Source organism: Antedon bifida, chromosome 5 (assembly GCF_963402885.1).
Source record: "Antedon bifida chromosome 5, ecAntBifi1.1, whole genome shotgun sequence".
Lineage (NCBI taxonomy): Eukaryota > Metazoa > Echinodermata > Crinoidea > Comatulida > Antedonidae > Antedon > Antedon bifida.
Genome location: NC_136230.1, coordinates 23,423,696 through 23,449,229, shown reverse-complemented (window position 1 = coordinate 23,449,229; position 25,534 = coordinate 23,423,696). Strand labels below are relative to the sequence as shown.

Sequence of the window (25,534 nt, the reverse complement as noted above, 5' to 3'; positions counted from 1 at the left end):
TAAATTAACAACATCAATATTCACATTGAAAAACTAGACTAAACAATTTTAAAACATTTGAAAGAACAGATAATTGATATTAATAATATTTATGATTATTGCAAATAAAAACAATAACAAGTTTTTGCAGTAAATAACAGCATTTTTCTTGTTGAAAAAGTAAAAAAAAATCTTTTTACTGATTATACTAAGTTGAATCACAGTCTAGAATCTAGTTCTTAAAAATGTATTGTCCCTTGAAAAAATATTTTTTGAATATGCCATTTTAATGTCACATATTCACTTTGACCAAAAATTGGATCGAAAAAAACCCTGAAAAAACTGTAATTTAAAGCAAAAATTGGAAGTCAATGAGTTTTTGGTTTAATTTAACCATTTATTTTGTCTTTTTATATATTCCAAATTTTCTGTAATTTATTTTATTTATAGGCTTTTGTTTTTCTTTAACTTTACTGTTAACTTATTGCTGTATTTTGTGTATTGTATTTGTTCTGAGGGTCCCAAATGATTAGCAATTGCTGGATGGATCACCCTCATTAAATATGGTTCAAATAAATAAATTATAAGAAAAAACATTATTTTCTTTTTTCTACAAAAGTTTGAAATGGCCTATTCAATATAATTTTTATTAATCTTAATTGTTCATGTTTTTTGGGAGACAATACATCTTTAATAAACAAGTTAGATTTTACTTATTGCTAGATAAAGTAAAATGGCATTATTAATTATCTATTTATTTATTAATTAGTAAACATTGCAATAAAAGGTTTCATATCAATGTCCCAGGAATGAAATATTTTGTCCAATGTATACAGTAAAGGTGCAGAAACAATTCATACAAAGATTCCTATACGTTAATAGTAACACTAAAGTTTGGTGGTAAAAAATAATAAATTTGAAATCGATGGGGATAAAATATAGTTAAATACTTCATATTATAATATTCTGCTTGTAAAAAATTATGTTAACAATGCGACATGACTTTTATTCTGTTTGAGGTAGTGTTTCAAGTTAAAAAGTAAAAATGCGGAGGGAAAACAAGACATAGATTTTGTAAATTCAATTAATCAATTTAAATATATAAAAATAACATTTAACACATTTCATCATTAATAATATTTCTTATCAAAATGCTTCATAATATAAATATTCTATTATGGTGATTTTTAAGATATAAATAATTTCATAATTTTATCAATATTTTCAAATTTACAAACTTGCAAAAGTTTTCATTATAAATAATTTATCTTTTCAAGTTTTGTTTGTTATAGAAGGTGTTTCAGTTTGTGTGACTGATACTTCCATACTACCCACTTCAAATCTCACACTTTCTAATTGGTTGAATAATTTTTTGAAATTCAAATGATTATTTCAATAATTCTTTGGATTATCATCAGGTGTGAATATCCACTTAATAACATGTACTTTAAAGGTGCACTAATAATTAATTTTTTGATGTTTTTTTTGTATTTATTAAAACTGTAAATGACCAAACCCTCTCCTTATTCTGCATGCTCAGAAGGACAGACTCGAACAAATGGAATAACTTTACCATGGCTCTGAAAAAACAATGGTTATATTTATAAAAGAACCGCATTTAACAGGTCACTGTTTTGGGTTAAAGCATATCTCCAACCCAGTTAAAAAATGGGTACCTGGTACAATCAAGACACAACTTTGCGCTGATTACTAGCTGCATTATGGGACTCGGGAGCATGTGTTTGATCCACAAATTCAATAGGGACACTGTATGATGTGGATGCCACATGAGAGAAAAAGATAGACAGCCAAACTGTTCTCATAGAATTATGAAAAGATTTGTTATCGTCTTGTTATGTTTCCAAATAATAGATTCTCTATCTCTGAAAATTTAGTTATTTATATTCTACATTAATTGATTGAATAAATGAAAGACATAATCATCATGTTTTGATTAAAGCATCTTGCCTAATGATGCAATTAGTATAGTACAGATAACCTCGAATCCATGCCTATCACATGCTAGTCCGATATTATCATTATACCATCACTCTCATTATACCTTGCACCCACCACCCACTATATGACGGTTTCCCATCCAGAACGTGACCAGGCCCAACGTTGCTTAACTTCGGTGATCTGACGAGAACCGGTGTTTCAACGCAGTATGGCCATATAATATGTTCACATGGGCTTATACACCTTTTTTTGTTATCAATCAGTAATCTGATTGGTACTATAGGAATGGACGGATCTAGCCTGGAGGTTGTTCCAGCCAATGGGACCCCTTAAAACGTTTAGTTCAACACTTTATTATTATAAGTCAAGCATTATACTCTAACTGATTGGATAGCTACTGACGTTCTTACTTACCCAAATAATGCACTTTCTCTTTAAAAATTTATACCTAAGTGCAATTCCAAATGCAATATTAGCTTGAGTTCCTAGGCCTGCAAATACATGCCACCATGCATGTAGCTGAGTGACTGGAGCAACGTATACTGGTAGAGTGTCTCTTAGAGATCTATATAAGCAAAAAAATATACTATAAAGCTTGTCTACACTATCAAGCTAGTTTGATAACAAATTGTAATGTGCCCAAATATGGTAGTGGTATGAAGTCATTGTGTCCATATACATATGCACATGACATATTTTTAAACATAAAGTTTGATAGCGTAGACAGAGCTTTAGAGTAAAGAGTAATACAAGAAAATCTCAGCAACAATCTGTTGTATGTCAAATATCCTACAAACTGTTGAAAGACTTAAAGCTCAGGTACAGGCATGAATTTTAAATATAATATCTGGTCAATTGTACATAAATCAAATATTTGTAACAGAAATCAAGACGAAAAAATATGAATTTCCCTTAATATGGTCAAATACAAAATTTGGCAAAATTCTTCCATAAAAACCAGGAAGACTTTTTTTCAGTAGTTAGGTAGTTAACCTAGTGTAATAACATGTCTGGTGACTCCCTAGAAGGTGAAAAAAGATGGTGGATATACGGTGGATAATTTTTGCTATAGCATGAAAATAAAAATCTGAAGTTGAATAAAAATACCAGAAATGTAATTTTCAAGTTATATTACCTATATTTAGTCATCTGATAACATTTTTTACCACACCGTTTATTTTTCATAGCTTTTTAAAATGACTCTCTATTTACAAAACTTGTGTACAAAAGAATAGAGATTTTACTGTGTAATTTGAACTATCCCCCCACTGATAAGAAAGTGCTTATTTTCAACAAGCTCGTGTAACACAAATAAAATCTCAAAAAATATGAAACATATGGGAAACTATAGATCGATAATTATTGGAATGTATGATCAATAGAAATTTTTTGCCCGCACCTGGCCTTTAAAAATACTACAAATAATGAATATTTATGAGTGCAATAGTACAACTAATTTCATGAGGTGAATTTCATTTTTCTCTGAACAAATTATTTGTTCTACTGGATTCATTCATTAAGTTTTTTATAGCACATCTACCTTTAATTCACTAACACGAAAGGCTAGGCAAGGCCTAAACCATTTTTCTTGAATGGCAGCACTCCAATTTTTAAAATGTAAGACGGCACACATTAAAGTACACTATAGTACATACACTATATAATAATAATATTTATAAAGCCTGGTTTTACCTGTATAACATTAAACCAACACCAATTATTTATATATTTGTGGATGGGATGTATATGGTTATAAACACACATTATTATCTTAAATATAATGATAAACATATACTGCACCTGACATTTGGACAAAATATATTATCAATGTTCCAAATAATAAATCCTGTGCCATATATTAATGTAGAAAACAAAAATAAGCTCTTAGAAAATCCCTCATATCTGAAAATAAAAGAAAATGATGGCACGGTTAATGTTGTGTACAGAAATATATATATTTCAGCCATATAGAAACAATTGGCAATGGAACGCTTGCATATAATATTAGTAGTCATTCAAAAATAGATATCAAAAAGTAGTTAGTTTTATTTGAGATGGGAAAAAAGGTGGGAACAGATGCCTCTGGATCCTCCCCTGATTGGTGGTTTATACCGGCACCTTTCAATTCACGGCATCTGATTGGTTAATCGCTGATATAGTTATTACCATGCCCTCAAACAATGGACTGGCTAAACAGCGCATGTCTGTTTCCTTTATCTTATTATTATCTTCAATACAATCAATCCACACTCGCGATGATTGTGTGTAGTTAGCCCTAGTCTAGCCTACGAGTATTTTTTGGGAATATTTATTGCATATCTGGAAGTGACAAATAATTAAATGTAGGCCTTTTGCTTTTTCACTGCGAATCTGTGCCACTAGCTTAGAGCTAGGCCTACTCCAAACAAGTCTATGTTATGCGTTCGCTTTAGCCTAGCCTACAGTTGAATTGCTAGTACGGTATATAAAACAAATATTTACTGGGCTTTAATCGGGACAAATATAGCCCAAGGTGATCTGGAGGCTATACTATATTCGAGACGAGGTCCCCATGCCCCTCAGCCCAGTAAATATATGTATACTGTTAGGTCATACACTTAGACAGGTTTGATATTCTCAAATACTATATATATCATATGCACTGTATTATATGTATTATTACATCATATTGCAATAAAACATTATTCTGATAGTATTATCAATACCAAGTTTAATACTCTCTTAAAGTTTTGTTATGTAGCTAAAACATATTTAATGAGCAGTCTAAAAATAAAGAAAACTGCAAATAAATCATTCACTTACTTGACACAATATATCATACGCAGTAACAATCCAGTTACCAGGGTGCCATATGCTGCCTACGAAAAACAATTATATTAATTTATTCATTTAAAAAGAATAATTAGCAAAAGAGCAACTTAACAGAAACATGTCTATAATAATAGATTGCTTAGCTACCAACTAAATATTTTATTTTTTAATTTTTTTTTGTAGATATGCTAATTTATACCTCAAAAGAATGAAGAAAGAGAACAAAAATAATCAAGGACATTATTGCCTAAGAGATCCATGGATGGAAGTAAGAGAAAAACTTCCTCTTCACAATTTATCTCCCTGTCAATTCTAACACTGCTTAGAGATAAGGTCAAAGACCACTATAGGCCTACTGTAGTAGGGCTATCTGTGAAATTTTAAATATACAGTTGAAAGCTGATGCTCTGATATTGAAAGCACATGATTACACTTTTGCACTATTTTTAGTAGTAGCCTACTGAAGTTGTTTAATTATTTTCTTAGGTACAAATTTGCACAATTATAGAGGGAGCTATGAAGCATGACAGAGCATATAGATAGATATCTTCTATAGGCAAGTTACTGTACATGGATAAATGGTAGTAATGCTAGTACGAAAGCTGAACTACAGGTCTTGTTTTACATGGATTCAAACACATTTAATGCTTTTTTTCGTGATTTTGAAGTAGATTATTTGGAGGGTTTGTTTTAAGAATACAAGAGCGATTATTTAGAAGGTTAGGTAATTATTTAGGGATATGTCTTCTTATTTTTACACAGCAAGTATAAATATAAGGGGAAATAATATACACCCTGGTAGGCTTTAGTTAATTATTTTCCTTACTTGATGGAATAATGGGTTGATAATTAAAAGATAACAGAATGTTGTAATAGCAGCATACAGACACAGGAATGTACCTAGTGGGTAATTGTGACTTTTTTCTGGTGAATTACTTTCAAGTCTGAAAAAACAACAATGATAATTTGCTTAATATTTTGAAACATAGATATAATAATATTTATATTAGAAATACAAAACAAACAACACAAAATAAACACATTTAGGAAAAAATGAAAATGTTAAGCTATACATTTAAATAAAATATAATAGTTATATCTCAACCATAATTGTAATCGTAAATAATGAATTATTTACCTGACGTTTCGTCAACTATCAGTTGGCTTTCTCACAAGTGTGGACCAATGTGTTGACCTCGTCATCTAGAGGTCAATGGTGACATACGTATATCACTATACTTTGAGAAAGCCAACTGATAGTTAGCGAAACGTCAGGTAAATAATTCGTTATTTACTATTACAATATACATTTAAAGTTTAAAATACAGTAGCATGAAAAAGTACAGTACCATTGAATTGAAATTAATCAAAAGTCCAATTGCATGTAATTGTGTAATGTTTTATATATATTATTAATAAATTCACAGACAGAGAAACTCTATACCTGCCAGTGATTACTGAAAATTAATTAATTTATAATCGTTGAATATGATTAAATCTGTGATGAATAACAAAAAATTGCCCCACCTAGATTTGAACCCAGATTATTCTGCAGGAATGCAGACATCTTACCATTAGACCACTTTATGGTATGCTTTAATATTATATTACCTTTCACTATTCTAATACTAGCAATACAAATGTATGGTATAAATTGTATTGAAAGGAAAGATACTGTCTAAAGGTCAATCCTTAGATATACTTAACAATAAAATATCATTGGAAGATTGATTCAGCTGAAATAATTAAAAATTAAACAAAGGCGGTTAAACAACAAATACATTCTGAGTCACTGATAATGGAACTGAAGTTAAAGTCCAATATTAAACTATTAAACACTTACAGACAATAAAGAAAGACGCATGTTCCATATATCATTGGTAACTCATCAAACAGCTGCAAATTAAACATAATTAATTAGTAACTAATTAATTAGAAGTGAAACTACACAAGACAGGTTTATAGAACAATTGTTTACAATGAAAACAATCTTGTTGCAATGGTAACTGCAATGAACATATATTAGTACCTCCCACGATGCAAAATTAACTACAGAAATGACATATTCAATAGGGCAATATTTGTGCTCAACAGAAAATGTATTATTGTAGTTTTTTTTTATTCATTAATTAACACAAGCTTGTTCGTTGGGTAGTAACTTTTGAAATCTTCAGTTAACAAAGTAATCAAAAGAAAAAACAATACTCAATGTTAAATCAAATATGTCAAAAATCAGATGTTCACTTAAGCTTAGTTCCCACTAGAGATGCAACACAAGGATGTAGACAAAATGCAAGTGAGTTGACCAATTACAGACGGCTAATCCATCGCTTATGATTGGTCAAATCCCTTACGTCCTTGTGTCGCATCTCTAGTGGTAACCCCAGCAAATTAAGATGCTTATTGTCAACTTAGCCATAACTGGACATCCTTGGGTTAGGTCTAAAAATCAGTTTGAATAGTGTATCAAATATTATTTGAAGCCTTACAATCATTCATTTTCTCCTGAATATTTTAAAGATTCTTAGCTGGCCCTGTTTTTCTATTTATTTCAGATTGAATCTTAAGGCACTCAATATAAAAAAAGGATTTGTGTTTGCACTGTTTATAAATTGGTGTCCATTCTTGTTTCACCTGTTTTTCAATTTATTTCAGATTGAATCAAAAGACACTCAATATGAAAATGACAATTACATTGTCATGGAAATTGAGTTTGAATTGGTTTCCATGTGTGGCCAGTCTTGTTATCCCTATTTTCAATTAATTTCAGATTGAATCAAAAGAAACCAAATACTGTATGAAGATGACAATAACATTGTCATGGAAATTGCATTTGCCGTATCTAAAAATTGGTTTTCATCTTTGACATTTGGGTCTATACTTGTTTTCATATCATTTTCCATATTCCTGATTGTTTACACTGTACTTACCTGCATCTCATACAGAAGTGTCATATGAAAAAACCAAGAACCAACTCCAACCACTAGAACGTTTAAAAACAAAATTCATATAATTTTAAAAGGTTAACGCTGGGGATTTGTAGAGGCAAGATTTGGGGTGGGGAAGGTTCGTAAATGTCAGGGTTTTCATTATTATTTCATTTTTATTATTATTGTTGTAAATTGTATAGTTAAAATTGTAATGTGGTTTAGTATATTTTGATGCCTTCACACCTTCACATCGAAGTGTGCCACTGTTACAAAGTGTATATTCAAATAAATTATTATTATTAAATATATTATAACTTTATAATCAATAATTTACATTACTATTCATTGCTTCATAAAATAAGGAAACACATTTGAGAATATTAAAATGATCAGAACATTTCATGTACCTCATAAACTTTATAGGTCAACAATCTCTTTTCACTGTTTGACACCAGCTTTGTAATACTGTAAAATATTGTAGTACGTTTTCATGATAATAAAACAGACCTCACTGCTATCATAATACCTATTGTCTGCTTCACAATAAGTTTCAGTTTGTAGTCACAGCAGCATAGATTAATGGAAAGATTGTAATACAATTGGTCACAATACATTTAGTTTAATTAGAATTTCTAAATTGCATTTATACTTTATTGCATTCATGAACTATATACACCACTAACTCAAAGTGCAAAAAGAAATTGACTATCCAAAAATAACTAGAGGACTAGTCTTATGATAACCATAGATACATTAATAAGCTACTAGAGAGTCAACTAGACGATGTGAACAGGGAAGGAAGTAAAAATAATAATAATAATTGGTCACCTATATAAAACATAAAATATTATGAGGAAGATATCAGTTATAAGATACGATTTTTTATCGAAAAAATCTCCACTAACGCACTCTGACTTGTGTGTTATTTGTATAATATACAGTGTAAACGCAACATACTGTAAACAGTTTTAAAGGAAAACTGGAAAAGTATTGGTCAAAAAAGGAATTTAATACTGTTCTGGACTTCCAAGCATAATTAACTGTGAGTCACAAGAGGCAAATTAGCCTATGTAATATATACCCACACAATAAGTTTCAAGTTTCAAGTGTAGGACTTAAATATGCATCCTCAGCATATACCTCCTCCTTCCACAATCCCACACTGACCCAGCCTTTTTTGCATTACAAATGCAATCTTAAGTTGAATGATACAATCATATTCTTATTTGTATCGATTATTACCATTTAATATTTTACCTTTTGTATACTAATTTAAATTTGTTGATCACATAGTGTTTTAGTTTAATTGGAGCATGAACTAAAAATCCAATACATAAAACAATCAAATGTATCAAGTACTCTTATATTTATAATAACAATATTGATCTGTTAGTGTCAACACCATATTTGCTCAGTAAATGTATTTTCCATTGAGCCATTGAGGAGTTGCTCTTAGATGACTAAACTAAAGCAAACACATTCTTTATTATGAAAACCAGAGGATGTTGATAATACTGCATAATAATGACTTAAATCATTTTAGTTAAGCATTATGCTTTTTTATCAGCTTAAACTATGATATACAAAGCATCTAGATAATTTTATATTACAATATTTGGCCTCCTGTTATTAATAGCAAAACCAAGTATGTGCATTTCATGACTATCCCAATACACATGATAACATTAAAATAAACTTAATTAAATAAAATGAGTGACAGTAGAAATCCTCTTGTTTGACACCCCAATTAGGGGGTTTGTTCACACAATTTGTTCACAGTGAACACAAAAAAAAATATTTTTTTAAAAGTTATTTAATTATATTTATTATTACTCGGCAAAATGTTTTAGGGAAACTTGGCTGTTCCAGTGTTATTTATTATCTTAGCATTGTTTTTTTGCTCTGGACTGGATACAATTATCAAATGAACCTTTAAGACTATAAGCTCAGGTTTAAGCATAAACTTAGGTACAGGAATAATGTGATGTTTACTGGAGGTATTAAGAACAAATTTTGAACCAAGCAATCCGCTCTGTGTGGTAAGGCAACCCTCTCTTTTTATATAGACTGTATCACAAGCCCAGGGAGTTAGGTTGAAAATCTTGGAACGAAGCCAGAAGCAGAAATAGTTCAATGCAACCTTTGATGGGCTCAAGGAGATAGATTAGAATAGATACACAAGCCCCTTTGTTGTTTGCTGCTTTCCCAATAGCACGATCAAACTTACCAAGTAGTCCAAGAAATGCCATTATAAACCTTCGTTCCAGTCCATCCTTCAGAGCAAACCAAATCCCAAAAGCAGGAGGAAAAATCATAAACACATTACTCACTGTATTCCCTAAAATAAGATGTAAAGATGCATATATATTATTTCCTTTCTGCTTGGTTGACAGTGCATCTGATGTAGCACCAATAGGTAACAGAATAAATACACACATTTTGGATCAGGCATTAATACACTGCATTGTTGACGACGCCTTCTATTTCCTAAATTTAACCATGGATGTCCATGATTTAACCATGAGATATTATAGTTCACTATATCTCAATGATTTAACTATGCACAATATGATTTTAATCTTTAATTTTTGGTAATTACTCATTTGTTTACGCTTAGTTCACTTTTACACATTACATGTTTGTCTTTAGGGTTACGTTCAGTTTCCAAAAAATGGGACGTGCTAGTAGTGAGAAAGTGCACTAGCTCCAATTTTTTGGCTGGTACACTTATCCATTTGTCTAGTTTTTATCATTACCGTATCGTTTAGACCAAAATACTTAAATAAAAATTATGAAAATTTATAATATATTATATTTTGTTGATGAAACAAGTTTTATAGCCCGCTATTTATATTATTATTAAAAAAGGCTGTTTGAAATTTGTTATTTAGATAGGGCCTAGCCTAGATCTATTTATAAAAAGACTTTCAAATCGTATTACAAAGCGTGTAATACATTACCAAAAAGAGCAACGGTTCTGCGCCGTTCCCTCCTCCAGGCACGCACACCACTCCGGTAAATTCGATACCACACTTGTGTACTTATCCCTAGACTTATAGATTATAGGCCTAGCTAGTAATACTACCGAAATGTACTCACAGAACTCTGCAATGTAGAAGGTTTGTACATAATTTCGTTCACACCAGTCTAGCGTAGACGTTGGTTCTCCCCAAATACCAACAGTTTCAACCGGTGCCATGTTTACTTGTTTATTTGAGGGTGCGAGGGAACCACACTGCCACTTAGAAGATGCTTCGAAGGTGCTTGCTGGATGTAAAACACAGACAGTAAAAACATCTCAATTGCAGCGTTCATGAGTCAATCGCGTTATATATACACCAAACGCGTTTCCCTTCAAAGTTGATATTTACTACAGTACATTTAATATAAAAAGAATGCGTTTACAATAAAGCATTGGAATTTAATTTCAAACACATAAAAAAGAGTAAAAAATCACCTCAATGTGATTGTTACAAAAACAGTAGTCGTTTCAACGAGCAACAATACTTTGAAAACAAACTAATTTGAATAATCTCCTACCAATTCAATTTGTTCCAACTACGAAAGGCTGAATAGATTGAACATCTTATTATATTTTTAATTGATTTTGGATATGGCTACAACAAAATATTCATATGATCGAACTAAGTACGTTTACAAGGCTGGACAATAACAGTTTATTGAGGAAACCAGATTGGGCACTAAGAGCGTACGATCACGTTATTTTCTAAATCAAAATTGAAATTAAAGAATTTAAACAAATACAATTATTGAGAAAACTTCGTTTGGGAATTCTTCATATTGAGGTTGAAAGCGGTGGATGGTGTGTGATTAAACGAGAAAATATTTTTTCACAGAAATTAAATTGAAGATGATGAGTAGGGCCTATTTACCCGCCCTTCATCTGTCCGTTTTATATCAGTTAGGCCTACGTCAAGTACCATAGTATAAGTTCAGTATAGCCTTTAAGGCTACGTGAACTTAATGGCTTGCAGACATTTGACTTTAATAGAAACAAAAATTATAAATTTATTTTTCAGTGAATATAAAAAAAAACCAGTTTACATCTAATTGTTATATTTAATGTTTATATACTTCGGGTCGTAAACCAGGAATCTATTTAAGAAGAAGTATCATAATAATAAAGTAACTTAGGCCTATAGTACCCTTTAAACAAACAAAAAATAAGATTATACTAATCGTATATTGTGTATAAGATGTGGTATTAACGGATTAGAGGGCAGCAGCAACAACTTCTTGTTAACTTTGCCTTTTACTTTAACGAAATGTAAGATCATGCATTTTGGTAATAACCAAATTTAAATATTGTATTGAGAATGGCGAACAGAGAATTGAACTGGAAACGGTAAGCGATATGAAAGATATAGGTGTTAGTATTAATAGTTTTTTATCCCTTTTTTTTATACTAAGAGACATCCTCTTAAATTAACAAAGCGGCGAGTTAAAACAAATTGGTAAACAATAACTTTTAAACACGGGTAATTAATGATTGGAATGTTGTTGTTGAATGTTTAGTGGAAGTCAGTGAACCAATTTAAGTCAAACCCTGCAAGACACCTGGAACAATCACCATCAGAAGTTTCAGCCATGTTAGAGACTAACTTTCAGAGGGGCGAATACGCAATTTTGCTTTACTGCCACAACATCACGGTAAATCAAGGTAATTCAGGTGAATCTTTCTTTTTTTGTAAATTTCGCAGGAATTTTGATAAATTTTTGGAATCAATTACAGTTATGGCCTATTTTTCTAAATCACTCATTTAGCCATTTTATATAAATAAATAGTTATGATAACTATTTTATTGTTCCAATCTAATGCAAAAAAAGTGTGCCTTCCTTTTCTTATTTATAGAGGGTGACTAACAGCGTATGCTGACAATCAATCTTGATGAGTTATGATAAGTCTCGAAAGATGTACTAGGTTCTTTAAAGTGCACATGAGCCAGATGTGTACACTGGACCTACGGTTTATATTCCTTATCCGAGAAGATGTGTTCGACACCAGAAGTCATGGAGCGAGATGGCTTGAACCCTTGCCAATGTATGTCGAGGTATTATGGTTCCATTGTCTTTAACCGCTTGGCCAGGATGACATTTGCTACTAATCTTATTTTAACAATGTCCAATCTCTGTGCTTCCAATTACCTTGTTTCATCCTTTTTTGGGTATATTATTTTGTTGTTTCTGTACTACATGTACACATAATTATTGATACAAGTTATATTAACATGGGACCTTCCATATTAAAAAAAAAACTTTAATTGTTTATGTTTTATCATGATTTGGTGACTTGTTTTGTTAAAGGGATAAGATGGATTGATAAATGTTATAAACAAATACACATTCATTTGAGCTAATGCATCCAATTTTGGAATTGCAGTGATATGTGACAGATGTTATGCAAAAATAGGAAGTGTATTCCATATGCTGTTTAATTACAAATTAAAAATAAAGATGTATACATTCATTTTAATGAATATTCACATTTAGGATTATGACTGAACTCAAGCCCAGCCTCGTTTTATTTTGATCGCTTTTGGACATTCTTCTCAGGGAGTCAACTTATTTTCTACCAAAATCCGTTCTCGTATAGCATTTCTATAAATCCTTTAAGCTAAATTCGTTTTAACCGTTAATGATAATAATAATTGTCTAACTAAACTAGCTGAATTAGTTAACAGGGTTACATAATGTGGATCATTAACGAAAGAATGTATCAATTTCTATACCATTAGTAACGATTTACCGATTTGTACCCTTACGTAAATTTATATATAGATTATAAAGATTTGCCTACCATAAGATAGCTGCAATATGTTCCTCGAATTGGCGGTTTTCATATAAATTATTCATCGTAATACTCACTTCACTCCATATTAAAGTTATTTTACTCACGTGGCATCAGTTGAGAATAATTTGAGTCGCCAATACAGATGAGTGAAATAACATTTAAATTCTGTGCGTGTTTGTGCAGCAGCGGACGGATAAACCAACACAGTGGTACGGCTTGAATATAAACGATACATGGGTAACAATAAAGAAGAGCGAAGAGAAATAAATAACAACACAACAATAAGAAAAGTAGAGTGGAATACTCGCATTAAAAGACAACATCTGACATACCAAAAAAGACATTAGTTAAAAAAATGTTAATAATAATTTAATAAAAGAAATACAATGAAGATGGACACAAAAAGAATAACGGAAAATATGTAACTAATAGAGTCACAGAATGGCAACCAAGAATGAAAAGATGTGGAGAGAAGAAGACAAAAAAGAACAGAGAGAGATGACATCAATAGATATATGAGAACTTCAAAGTGGTATAGCTTAAAGATTTATTGCACCCCAACCACAGACAAAGATTAAAATCCATTGTCTGACAGGCAATATGTGTAAATGTATGTATTTTTTCCGATCTAGTTTGTTTTATTCAAAAGGAATAACTAAGTGACATTAACATGGAATATTCAACATAAATATAAAAAAAATCAGGACCATCTTTAAGAGAAGAGGAAACGGAAAATGATCGAGGAGGGTTAATTACAGAAACATAACATGTGATTATAATGAGGATGATGATGACAATGATGATGCCATATGAATGACCACGACAAATGTTAATGTTTGGAAAGTCTAAATAATACAAGCACAATATAATGACTGTGTATTCATTTATTAATTTACAATAGTGCCGACAGACATAACGTTTACATAGGTCTAAATCATCATTATTTAACTAATTATGCTTACAATTACGAACATACTAAAATAAAATATTAATGAATCAAAATGGATTTAAATTGTTCCGGTGTTCCACGTATAGTGCAGTGTTGGAATTTACTAAAATGTTTCATCTGAGTATAGGTTAAATTTTGATAAAGGCACGGAGAGAGACACCAAATTAAAACGGATTGACAATAATATAAAGTAACACATTTAACATATTTGATGGTTAATCAACTTTAAGAGCACAGGCCTGCCTATCTTCTGGAACGGGCCCTGCAGTAGTAGAACACCTCTTATTCGCATTATTGTTTTGGGTGTGTGTTACACTTTCGTACTTAATGTTGGTACTTTGCGGTTTTCAATCAACATGTTTCTAATTGGTAGATATGATGGGGGTTTTACTTGTAAACAATTCACTATTTTCACTAATGTATCTACTACTACATAGTTTACGCAGGGAAAAGTAAGAATACGTAATTTTACTCTTCCCCGGTTGCATTATTTTTTTTCCTATGAGGTTACGCAAATTATTTAATCTCTCTCCATGCTTATATAGCGCCCTCTATAATGTCCCATATTATGTCATAATTATTCTAATGAATTATTCATGATTTCTGCCTTAGTCTCATAGGAAAAAAAATAATGCCACACGGTTTACTTAGGTTGAGTTTCCAGACACAACAAACGTATGTTCACACCAGGGAAGAATATAAGCTAATCCATGTTCACGCCCAGCTATTGTATGTATGTATGTATGTATCTATAATAGCACACTGCAAAAATTCTACCCTGGGGGTCCATAGTAACAAATTTGTTGTACATGTTTTCCACTAGACGAATTTATTGACGCGATTCGCGCCAATAGACCCGTTCAGTGGAAAAACAGACTTTATTTTAAAAACTAAGCATGGACGATATAAAAGGTGAAATACAATTATAAAAATGTAGGCCTGTATAAAGTGCTTTTAAGTGGGTGGATCTTCTATACGGATAAATTAACTACAAAAATATAGGCAATGCATTCTAAGCCTTTACATTCTTCAATCTACTAAATGGAATTATATGATCTTGACCGACAAAGCGTACACTTGTTGTAATTATTAATAACACGTTTATTGCCGTTTTTTACGTATCCTAATGAATACTATGAGCAAATGTGTTATCCATGTTTGTATATGATATTTGCAAGATAATTATATTTCAAATTTTGGTTTAACTCTGTGTTTAATTTTTTAGAATTAAAATATGAATAATATGTGAGTTCTTGCTTTTCGATTTGGATTGATTGTTTTTCTTATTATCGTTTACTTTTTGTTTGTTTCATTTTACCCATAATAATCCAAGTATATAAATTTATATAATATAGCATTGGTTATCTTTGCTATTTTTGAATTTTGTTAGTCAGCCTTTGAATACATTCGACGCAGTTAACCGTTCAACAGACAATTTAAAAGTAAGGCTAAGTAAGTTATTTTGAGCGTGCAGTATCTGGCCACTGTTTTCTTTCTGCTCATTCTATTAGTATTTAGGCACTAAATTGTTGACGTGATGCAAAATGTGTACTTCGACTGAAACGCAACATTGGACGTGCGACCTTCTATTGCAAGCAGACTTCGTGAACCTATCTAAAAGAAAAAAAACATATGAAAATAGATGGTAATATCGTAATACAATACGTACAGTACTACCGGAATAATAGTTAATACGGGTTCATTACATCAACATAGGACTTTTCCAAAGATTCAAAACGATTTACACAAATCCTGATTTTCACTATTCGCGCAAATCGAACATTCCTTCTATACATTGATTGTTTGCGCATTTTTCTTCGCATAAAGGTCTGTCGACACTATCAAACTAGTTTGACTAAAAAAGCCAAATATGGTAGTGATATGCCTAAAAATATGGCAGTGATATGACATCATCATGTCCATATATGGGCACATCACATTTTGTTTTCTCACATAAACTTTGTTTTAGGCCTATAGTGTAGACAGAGCTTTAGCGAACGTTTTCCATTCGCGCGAAAATTCACCTAGTGGAAAGCAGGCTTATAAACTGATCATGTGATAAATATACATTTCAGAAACACAGTTGATTAATCATTAGTGGCAAAGGTAGGAATTTTTTTTATTAACGATAGATTAACCAGAAACAATAGGCATAAGTTTTATTTATTATATTATGATGTATTTAAAAGATATCATTTAGAATACGCACGACGTATTTTATATTAGAATTTAGTATTGTAGTGCATGGTTAACCTTGCCCAAAATTAAAATATATTGTTAATCATCTGATGTTTAGACAAATTAGTTGCATTATTCTTTTAAGTGAGAGATTAATACGACCATTGACGTCAACGTTTATGGATGACAAACTTTATGTTTTAACAAAATTATGCTCACAGTGCCGAGAGAAAAAAGTTAGGTTCAATCAATGTTAATTACTGAGGCGGGTTAGGAACGGCTCCAGTAGGCCTAATTGTGATTTTTGTTATAAGAATGCATACATAGAGTATACCAAACGATAATAGAGAGCTTTCCATTTGACACGATCGACGACCTAATAGGTCATGTCAATTGTGCGCATGCGGGAAAGTTTGAACGCGTTTACTCGCTGTTCTACACTTTGAACACAAAACTCGATAATCGGCTCCATTTGCAAATCCACAATCTGAATAATACCAGATAAACCTAATTTAGCTAGTAATGCATGACATTTGACATCAGAACAAATATCAAGTTAATTTCATCTCGTAGGCCTACGATCTATCTTTTCTTCACCTTCTTACGATTGCACTAGCTGAGAAGAACCCCTATAAAAATGTTTGCTACTGTATTATGTACTTGAACACAGTCTTACCATAATTTTATTCATCAAGGCCAAGCAAGAAGTTCGTTACACACGGATTTTGGCAAACACTCGATGATTTCAGCAGTGGAACCCTGTCTTCGACAACGGCAACTAAGAAGAAATCTGCCCTGTCGCTGCACGCTCGTGAATTTCCACATCGTGCCAGCATCTCCAAATAGAAAGCTTCATCACAGATTTCCTGTGAAATTCCGTAGCTATATCCCTATAAAATATGACAAAATGTAAAGATTGCGTGAAATATTTCACCTCGTTAAGTTGGAATGATAAACAGGTGAATTTAAATGAAACAGTTCTAGTTATCGAGCAAGATCTAAAAATGAATATTTTGAGTACAATTTAAATGTTATCAAATCAACTCGAAGAATAAAAAAAAACCCGTGTAAGCTTGTGATGGTAATGGACTAAAATATAATATTATTTAATATTTTTCGAAATTAGAAAATGCTCGTTACCGTCATAAAAATAACTATTGTTTAGCGTCGTATCATTATCGACATTCGTTTCAAGATTTTTTTACCCAAATACAGATAATAAGTTGGGTTAAGTTAGAGTGCTAAGGTATATAAGTTCAGTGTAAAATCAAGCTGCCGAAATAGATAGTATGTGGAGATACAGCACTGGTAATCGGGTGAAATCAAGGTACATGTGTTTAGAACTTACTCAATTGCATATCGTACACGCTTACATTTATTTAATTAAATATCTCGTATGTATGATGGCATTGGCAAATTGTTCCTTTTCTATTTTGTAAGTAATTTTCAATAATTTGCCTTTTGATTTATATTTACATAATATAAATATGTCCTTGTGAATTGTCTTTTTATGTTAGTACAGTATTATAAGTATGGTTAGTTATTCTTCCTCGGTCACATTTGCTGCATTTGAATACACGGACTGAAGACTGAACAACCATGCCGTCATAGTCAATTCATGGAGCTATAAAATTAATTTTATAGCTCCATGGTCAATTGACGTGACTATCTCAACCGAAATGTTTGGTCGAGTGGTAAAGGGTTTACTTATGACACTGGAACCCTTGGTGCGAAGTCTATCAATAGCGTTTTTTAATAGTTGAGAGAGATTATTTAGAGGGTTAGGTTAAGTACATTTAGGAACATAAACTCTTCCTCTTCTTCTGTCTAGGCAAATGTGACCGAGGAATAAGAGATTACCGTATTCTGTTATCATCAGTATACGTATGACATGCCATGTGTGTCAAAGTGATTATCACTTTACCAATATAGACATCTGTATGTTTAAATAATACAATGCATACTAATACTTACACATGTATAGCATACTTGATGCCAATTGCATGGTACGCGGAATGCTTGTCGGTATCCATTTCCACCAATTCCATCAACCGCTGCTATCTCACAGTCATCAACAAGGTAGTCAAGAACCGGACATGTTGCGGGTGGAGCTAGACGAAAAAAAAAGTAACAGTCGTGAAGCCCTAGGTACGAAACCCATCCACATCTTCAATGTTTTTAGTAGTTACGAGAGATTATTGAAAGGGTTAAGCTAAGTTGTTTAGGAAATAGGTCAGCTATCTTGTATTTCTTTAACATAGAAAATAATAAATAATAATAATTATTCATGAATTCTGCGGTCGCGATCCGAACCTTTCCACGAAAAGTATAAATTCATATTATGTTAATAAAAGATTACAATAAGGTAATTTAAATGAAACGAATATAATCAGTGATTGCAATAGTAATATAATAGTTGAAACAAAACTAACTGTAAATGTAAATTTACTGAAGAACGGCAGTAAAATAAAATAGAAAATGAAAATACAATTTTATCTCTAGACATTAATTAGTGAATACACTTCTGATGAAACTGCACGACGTGTCAAAAACAGCACTCTCTGGAATTTCATTTCGCTATGATATGTGGAGTGATTTATGGCGCAATTATACTTGATTATTTATTAATGGTTGGATTTACAAGAAGCTGATTAGAAGTCGATGATAAAATCAGAGTAGTGGTAATAATATAATTTTATTAACTGTTGATTAGATGGTGAAGATACACTGCTACCGTAGTTAACGTAACGTTAACTACGGTAGCGGTGTTGATGATAGCGTTAATTTACAAATAATATATTACAGCGATGGCGACTGCTACTGTTTGTTTGCTTGCAATTGTATGTATGTAATAGAACAAAACATTAACACTAGATGAACTAAAAAATGTCAAAACCACAAAAAAACAAGAAAACATGACATAGCAGAGGATAACCCTTGCTTGTTTCAGAAGGGGTCATCTACTGGGGGTTGCTGCTACCACTGCTGCTAATAAACGAGCACGTGTTGTTACTGCTATCTAATACTGGGGCTACCACTGCTGCTATTACGGGAGCAAGTGTTGTTACTGCAATCTAATACTGGGGCTACCACTGCTGCTATTACGAGAGCACGTGTTGTTACTGCTATCTAATACTGGGGCCACCACTGCTGCTATTACGGGAACAAGAGTGTTGTTGCTGCTATCTAATACTGGGGCTACCACTGCTGCTATTACGGAAGCAAGAGTGTTGTTGCTGCTATCTAATACTGGGGCTACTACTGCTGCTATTACGGGAGCAAGTGTTGTTACTGCTATCTAATACTGGGTCTACCACTGCTGCTATTACGGGAACAAGAGTGTTGTTGCTGCTATCTAATACTGGGGCTACCACTACTGCTATTGCGGTGGCAAGTGTTGTTGCTGCTTTATAATACTGGGGCTACCACAGCTATTACAGTGGCAATGTTACTGCTACAAACTATACTATATACTGCTTCACGTGGCTATATATATAAGAACGTACCGAGCATAAAGTAAGAAACCAATCAAATAATAATGCATATACAAGTGCATATCATTATCTACTACTAATAGTAAGATACATTAATTAAATGATTAATTCAAGGAAGCATAATCAAACTTTTCACTGAATTCAATCTTTCGGAAAGAAAGCATTCAAAATAACAAATTAATCATCGTGCATAATTATAATAAATTCACTCCGCAAATTACACACGGTACATTATAAGACCGTTTTAAGCTCATATCCACCTAAAACGTCCGCATCCTCAGAATGAATTTGATTACATTAAAAATGAAACTACGGTAATTGCGATGCGAACTACTAAATTATTATTATGTTATAAATTGTCTCTGTTGTGTAGTGCATAGGTACTGTAGTCCTAATAATACTCACAATGAACTATAATAATTAGGATCAGATGTCGATCATCAGTACCGAAATTGTTATTATGACAATAACAGCTAGTGTGAAATAATATAAAGCACCTACATCTCCCAAGGGTCGGATTCTGCCCAGGTCGTACAGCCTGGCTCAGACGACGATTAGTTTAATTATCATATATAATGAAGTAGTAAGGACAAACCTATTTGAACGATTACTGTAGTATATTCCATATTTTATATAGAGATTTTAGGATGTCACTAAATGTCTATTAAAATAAACGTAAAGCATAGCCCCTTATAAAATTAAAATTTAACTCGACAAAGAAAACATATTATGTGTAGGCCTATTACAATATGTGTATTATACTATTGAATATTTTTACCGTTATTTAATATTTTTTATTTCTCAAGATTCATTTTTTTTTCAAATAAAAAACATTGATTATAAATAATGTATTTCTTTGAGAAAAAAAACAATTAAAATATAGTACCTATGTGTTAAAACGCGTTGTACATTGTTAATATATGTCCTACTTAAAATAATATTCTGTGCTTCATTACGACGATCCTATAAATGTATTTAAATATTCTATCCAATTCAATTTTCGCCTCTTTGATGGGAACTGTTAAAACGATACCGGTATAGGATGAATTTGACAGCCTACGCATTTTAATGTTTTGAAAATCAATTATTGGTATTTAGTGACGTCATACTCCGGAACAATAGGATGAATAAATAATTTGATAGGATATATCACACGTAAATTATTTACTAAAAGTAATTTTCTCAAATTAAAAATGTATTATTGAATATTTACATACTGAATGATTAATGAAGTTTGTTAGGTTCAAAATGAAACTCTTCATAATGAAATTACCAATGATAAAGTACACTTCCGGATGTATTTTTTTCCAATTAAAATCAAATACAGGATTTACGGTTGTCTTAAAATTTACATTGCTTATGGTCTTTGCTGTAATTTAAAAATGAGTGACGTCATGATTCAAGTTACCAATATAATAGGAAATTGAAATGGTATACATCGCTCATGAAAACAATGCCTGCGTAATTATTCAATATTCATATATTGAAGAATAACAAAAAAACGTGGGTCAAAATTATGAATAATCGATGTTGTTAAGCAACAATATTATAACTTCCGAATGTTTTATTATTAATTTGTGTTTGATCACGCACATTTAATTAAGTAAATACATGTAACAGATCACGCAATATTTGACGTCACTGAAAATCTAGATAGAAAGAGTAAGATAGTGTAAAAAAATATTACAAACACAATTTCAAAAGTAATTCATTTTCTCAACATATAGATAGAATTTCTATTTTTTACTCCACAGTTTGCTTTTAATTGCCCTACACGTAGCCTGTCTTCAGTGATGGCTTTTGCTCGCTCCATTTATCGACACAATTTTGACAGATTCTATGGTCAGACGAGAGTGCATAGATAGGACTAAGGTCGTTTCAAATCAAACTCTTTCTCTAGGCAGCGATAATGATATTAATGATAATACTAATAGCCTTCATACCTCATAAGATGAATACTATAATAATATAACAAGTACAATAACATCAAGCTAAAGCTCACCAATCATGACTAAACTTATAAACTATTGATGCCCCCAAACAATCCAAAGGTTAAGGTGATGATTAATCGATCATATTCTTACAATATAATGAAATAAATAATATTTAAACTGCTTACAATTCATACGACGTCTGCCCGTGGTCTTATGATGATCAAATTATGGACGACATGACCACAGGTTAATGTGAAAAGGGCAAACATGTCGATACGTGTTATTTTCTCATGAGTTATTCAACTCATTTTTCTGCCTAACATTACAAATTACTGTCAATTTTAAAATTCATCTTTTATTGATTTAAAAAGAAATGTTATCATAGTCCAAATTGTATTGTGAAGTGGCAAAATACATGCATACACTACAAATGGATTTTTTTCTCTTTTGTGGAGATTTCACATACTTTTCTTAATATTTTTTCCTTTTTTGTTGGAATTTCACCCACATTTCTTGGTCTGTTTTTCCTCTTTTGTGGAAATTTCACCCGCATTTCTTTGTTTTTTTTACGCAGTGATTGGATAGATCATGACACCAGCGCACTTTATTATTTAGAAACAAACGAACTCTATCTATATCATGACGGTGTTTTGTTTTAATATTGCATATCTTATTCTAACACGCCTGAATAGATTCTTGTCATTTGATTGGAAGATTGTAGGTCATGTGATTTTCAATCGACATACAGTACTATTACACTTTTACGTACGAGTGCACAATGAGATATATTGATACGCCGTATACAATTGCTCTATCCGGATTTCTGCCTTTTCGAAAGTAGGTGAAATGTTATATTTCTCATATTTTACATCAGGATACATATACATAATGATTTGCCCCATTGCACTCATAAACATTCAGTGTATACCACTAACTTTAAGAAGAAGGATGTATAGCCAAGATGGAAAACGCGCAAGCCTACGTAACAAAGTTTTTAAAAATACACCCTGCAAGTTAGAAAAAAAAATCACTACTTAAGTGAAAGTATATAAAATGTGCTTTAATGTATCTTAACGACAAATAGCATTCCCCATTATCCTATAAATCACGATATTGTCAATAGCAATCTTATCTGAATTTTGAATTTACTATGCGTGGGGAGTTATTGATAATGTGAAGTAGTTATTATAGCTTCAACTATAATGTAATAATTACACAAGTTTATTGTTGATATTTCACTTCCGCAGATATGCAATATGTTAGTAAATTAAAATAGCCTTCATACGTCTATTCATTAGTATAAGTACATAAGGTTACAGTGTGATGACGTTTCTAATGGCTTTATTATACAAAAACATTAAGTTGGTAAACTCCACCACCCACACATAAATGCGATTAAATTCCAATTATTCGAGATACTAGAATTCAGAAGTTTCATACTTTTACCTGTCAAATCAATGAGGTAATTGTAAGATAGTTGTCCTTAGGGGGTAGTCTAGGGTGTAAAAGAGGAAATATTGAACCACGATGACGTCACTAAATTGGCGAGTTGGGTATAGATTGTAAACAAAGATGATGTCTCTATGTTTTTGTTTGCGGTAGAATTTAAAAATGATATTTGTTTTTATTACCTGAAAATACAATCTTTTTTACATAGCAGAGACGAGGGAATAGGTTAAATCTAGATGGGCACAAAGCTAAAATCTCTTTCAAATATTTGGAATCTTGCACCGATTTCAATTCCAAGCATTTTAAGTTTTAAAACATAAACACATGGGAAGACATAACGTTCTCTATGTATAAACAAATGCAATTTGTCGCCCCCAACGGTTAATTATGATTATTTACCCAATCCGGATAATAAACTTACTTTAGACGAAACGAAGAGTTCGGTTTGGCCGTATTAGAAAATTCTTCTAAACTAGAGGTTCATGTTATTTCAATAAGTATACAGGTTAATAATAAGGCAAATGGCTTGATTTCGCGAGGAACGCCATTGCACAATGCATGATGGGAAGAGGTTGGGAGCAATAGCGACACCGTATAATGAAAACGTCATATACTGTGGTTCTGGCGCTTTTGCTCCCAATTTCTTCCCATAATGCAGCGCTCACGCTATTTGTGATAAACCTTGTTGAAATAAAGTGAAGTGCACTTTATTATTCAAAGAAAATGTAACTAATCTCAAATAAAAAACATAGTATGCTATTAACTGAAGATTCAATTTCAATCAAGACTACTGATATATAATGCATTTCGATTTTCAATATCAGTCTAGCTAGGCCTAGTGTGAATGTACTAACAAATGACAATATACAAATCGAAGATTTTTAGGACTAATAATGTTCTGGATTGCTGCTGCGTTTGGTGCCTACTTAAATAATAACATTTTATAGATGGCCCACTTGAGACACACCCGGCACAACATAGTGGAACGCGCTATGTCTAACGACGATGAAGTCTATTGATAGATGGTTTTCGTATGAATTATAAATGTATCGAAAATAATCTAAACACACTACATACTATTATCTGAATATTAAATTTCAACCAGGAATACTAAGAATGTCATAATACATTTCGATTTTCGATATCATAGTATTAGGCCTAGTATGAATCTACTAACAATTTACTTAACTTCTCCAATCAAATCAAATCTATTCAGGTGTGTGTGTAAAATAAGCTAGTGTCATGAATCTTTCATTCTCCGAACTCTATAACGATTATATTCAATGACTCAATATTTATTTAGGTAGTGGATACGATAAGAATCAATAAGTAACATTACCATTATGTTTGCACATTATTAAACATTATCGACGGACGAGGCCTACACTACTTTAATACTTAAGTACAGATATGGCCATAATACCACTACCGTACTTGATGTAAATGACGTAATAAGTTAAATTGACATTCATTTTGCGTTGTCACACAATGATTCGTAACAATGAATGACAAAACATTAGGTCCGTAGAATAGAGAATTACTTAATTACAATCTGTTCAAATTTGGCTATCTTCTTTGCTATCGCAATTTAATGGTACTTCATATTTGTAGGGCGATTTATCAAATGGCGAAGATTAGTTGTGTAATTAATAGCATTTTATTTTATGCATTATGGTATTATGATAGGCCACTGTGAAATTAGTTTATGTTTCTTAAATGCCATTTTTAAAACAATGTTAGTTGATACTACTATTAGTACGTGTTATTTCAAATCGATATCGTTAAAGAGTAGATATTGTAAGTTAGTTTAACAAATAATAATAATGGAAATATTCTATTCTATAATGTCACTTTCTAATCAAGAGCAATTTAAAATGTAGAAGGATGTATATGTAGCTAGAGAAAAAAAAGTATCATTTTATTTAAGTCGACATTCGGTTAATCACTTTGCAACACGTTGCATGTTAAAGAAAATTTTGGAGTTGCCGGAAATTCTAGTATGTATAATTAAGAAGATACATCAGCAAAATAGTTTCCCA

The 25,534-nt window shown here is 31.7% G+C and overlaps 2 protein-coding genes across 5 annotated transcripts in view; both read right to left on the bottom strand.

Moving 5' to 3' along the window:
• Positions 1-1,428: 1,428 nt before the first annotated feature.
• LOC144842178 (alkaline ceramidase 3-like) lies at positions 1,429-10,916 on the bottom strand. The gene is made up of 9 exons (XM_078698578.1): positions 10,779-10,916; positions 9,907-10,017; positions 7,680-7,732; positions 6,593-6,645; positions 5,576-5,693; positions 4,741-4,796; positions 3,739-3,840; positions 2,353-2,503; positions 1,429-1,559 (listed from the first exon to the last, which is right to left on the bottom strand). Exons 1-9 carry the CDS (start codon positions 10,876-10,878, stop codon positions 1,503-1,505), a joined length of 801 nt encoding a protein of 266 aa, XP_078554704.1. The 5' UTR covers positions 10,879-10,916; the 3' UTR covers positions 1,429-1,502.
• A 3,444-nt stretch (positions 10,917-14,360) lies between these two features.
• The window catches only part of LOC144843216 (uncharacterized), a 30,817-nt gene continuing 19,643 nt past the window's right edge, over positions 14,361-25,534 (bottom strand). For 3 of the 4 annotated variants that reach the window (XM_078700003.1, XM_078700000.1, XM_078700001.1), the window contains exons 6-8: positions 18,593-18,729; positions 17,287-17,508; positions 14,361-16,050 (exon numbers count right to left, since the gene is read on the bottom strand). In XM_078700003.1, coding sequence (XP_078556129.1) covers positions 17,302-17,508; positions 18,593-18,729 — 344 coding nt within the window. In that variant the 3' untranslated portion in view covers positions 14,361-16,050; positions 17,287-17,301. Of the gene's footprint in view, positions 16,055-17,286; positions 17,509-18,592; positions 18,730-25,534 lie in introns of all 4 variants that reach the window. The other variant, XM_078700002.1, reaches the window with a different exon arrangement.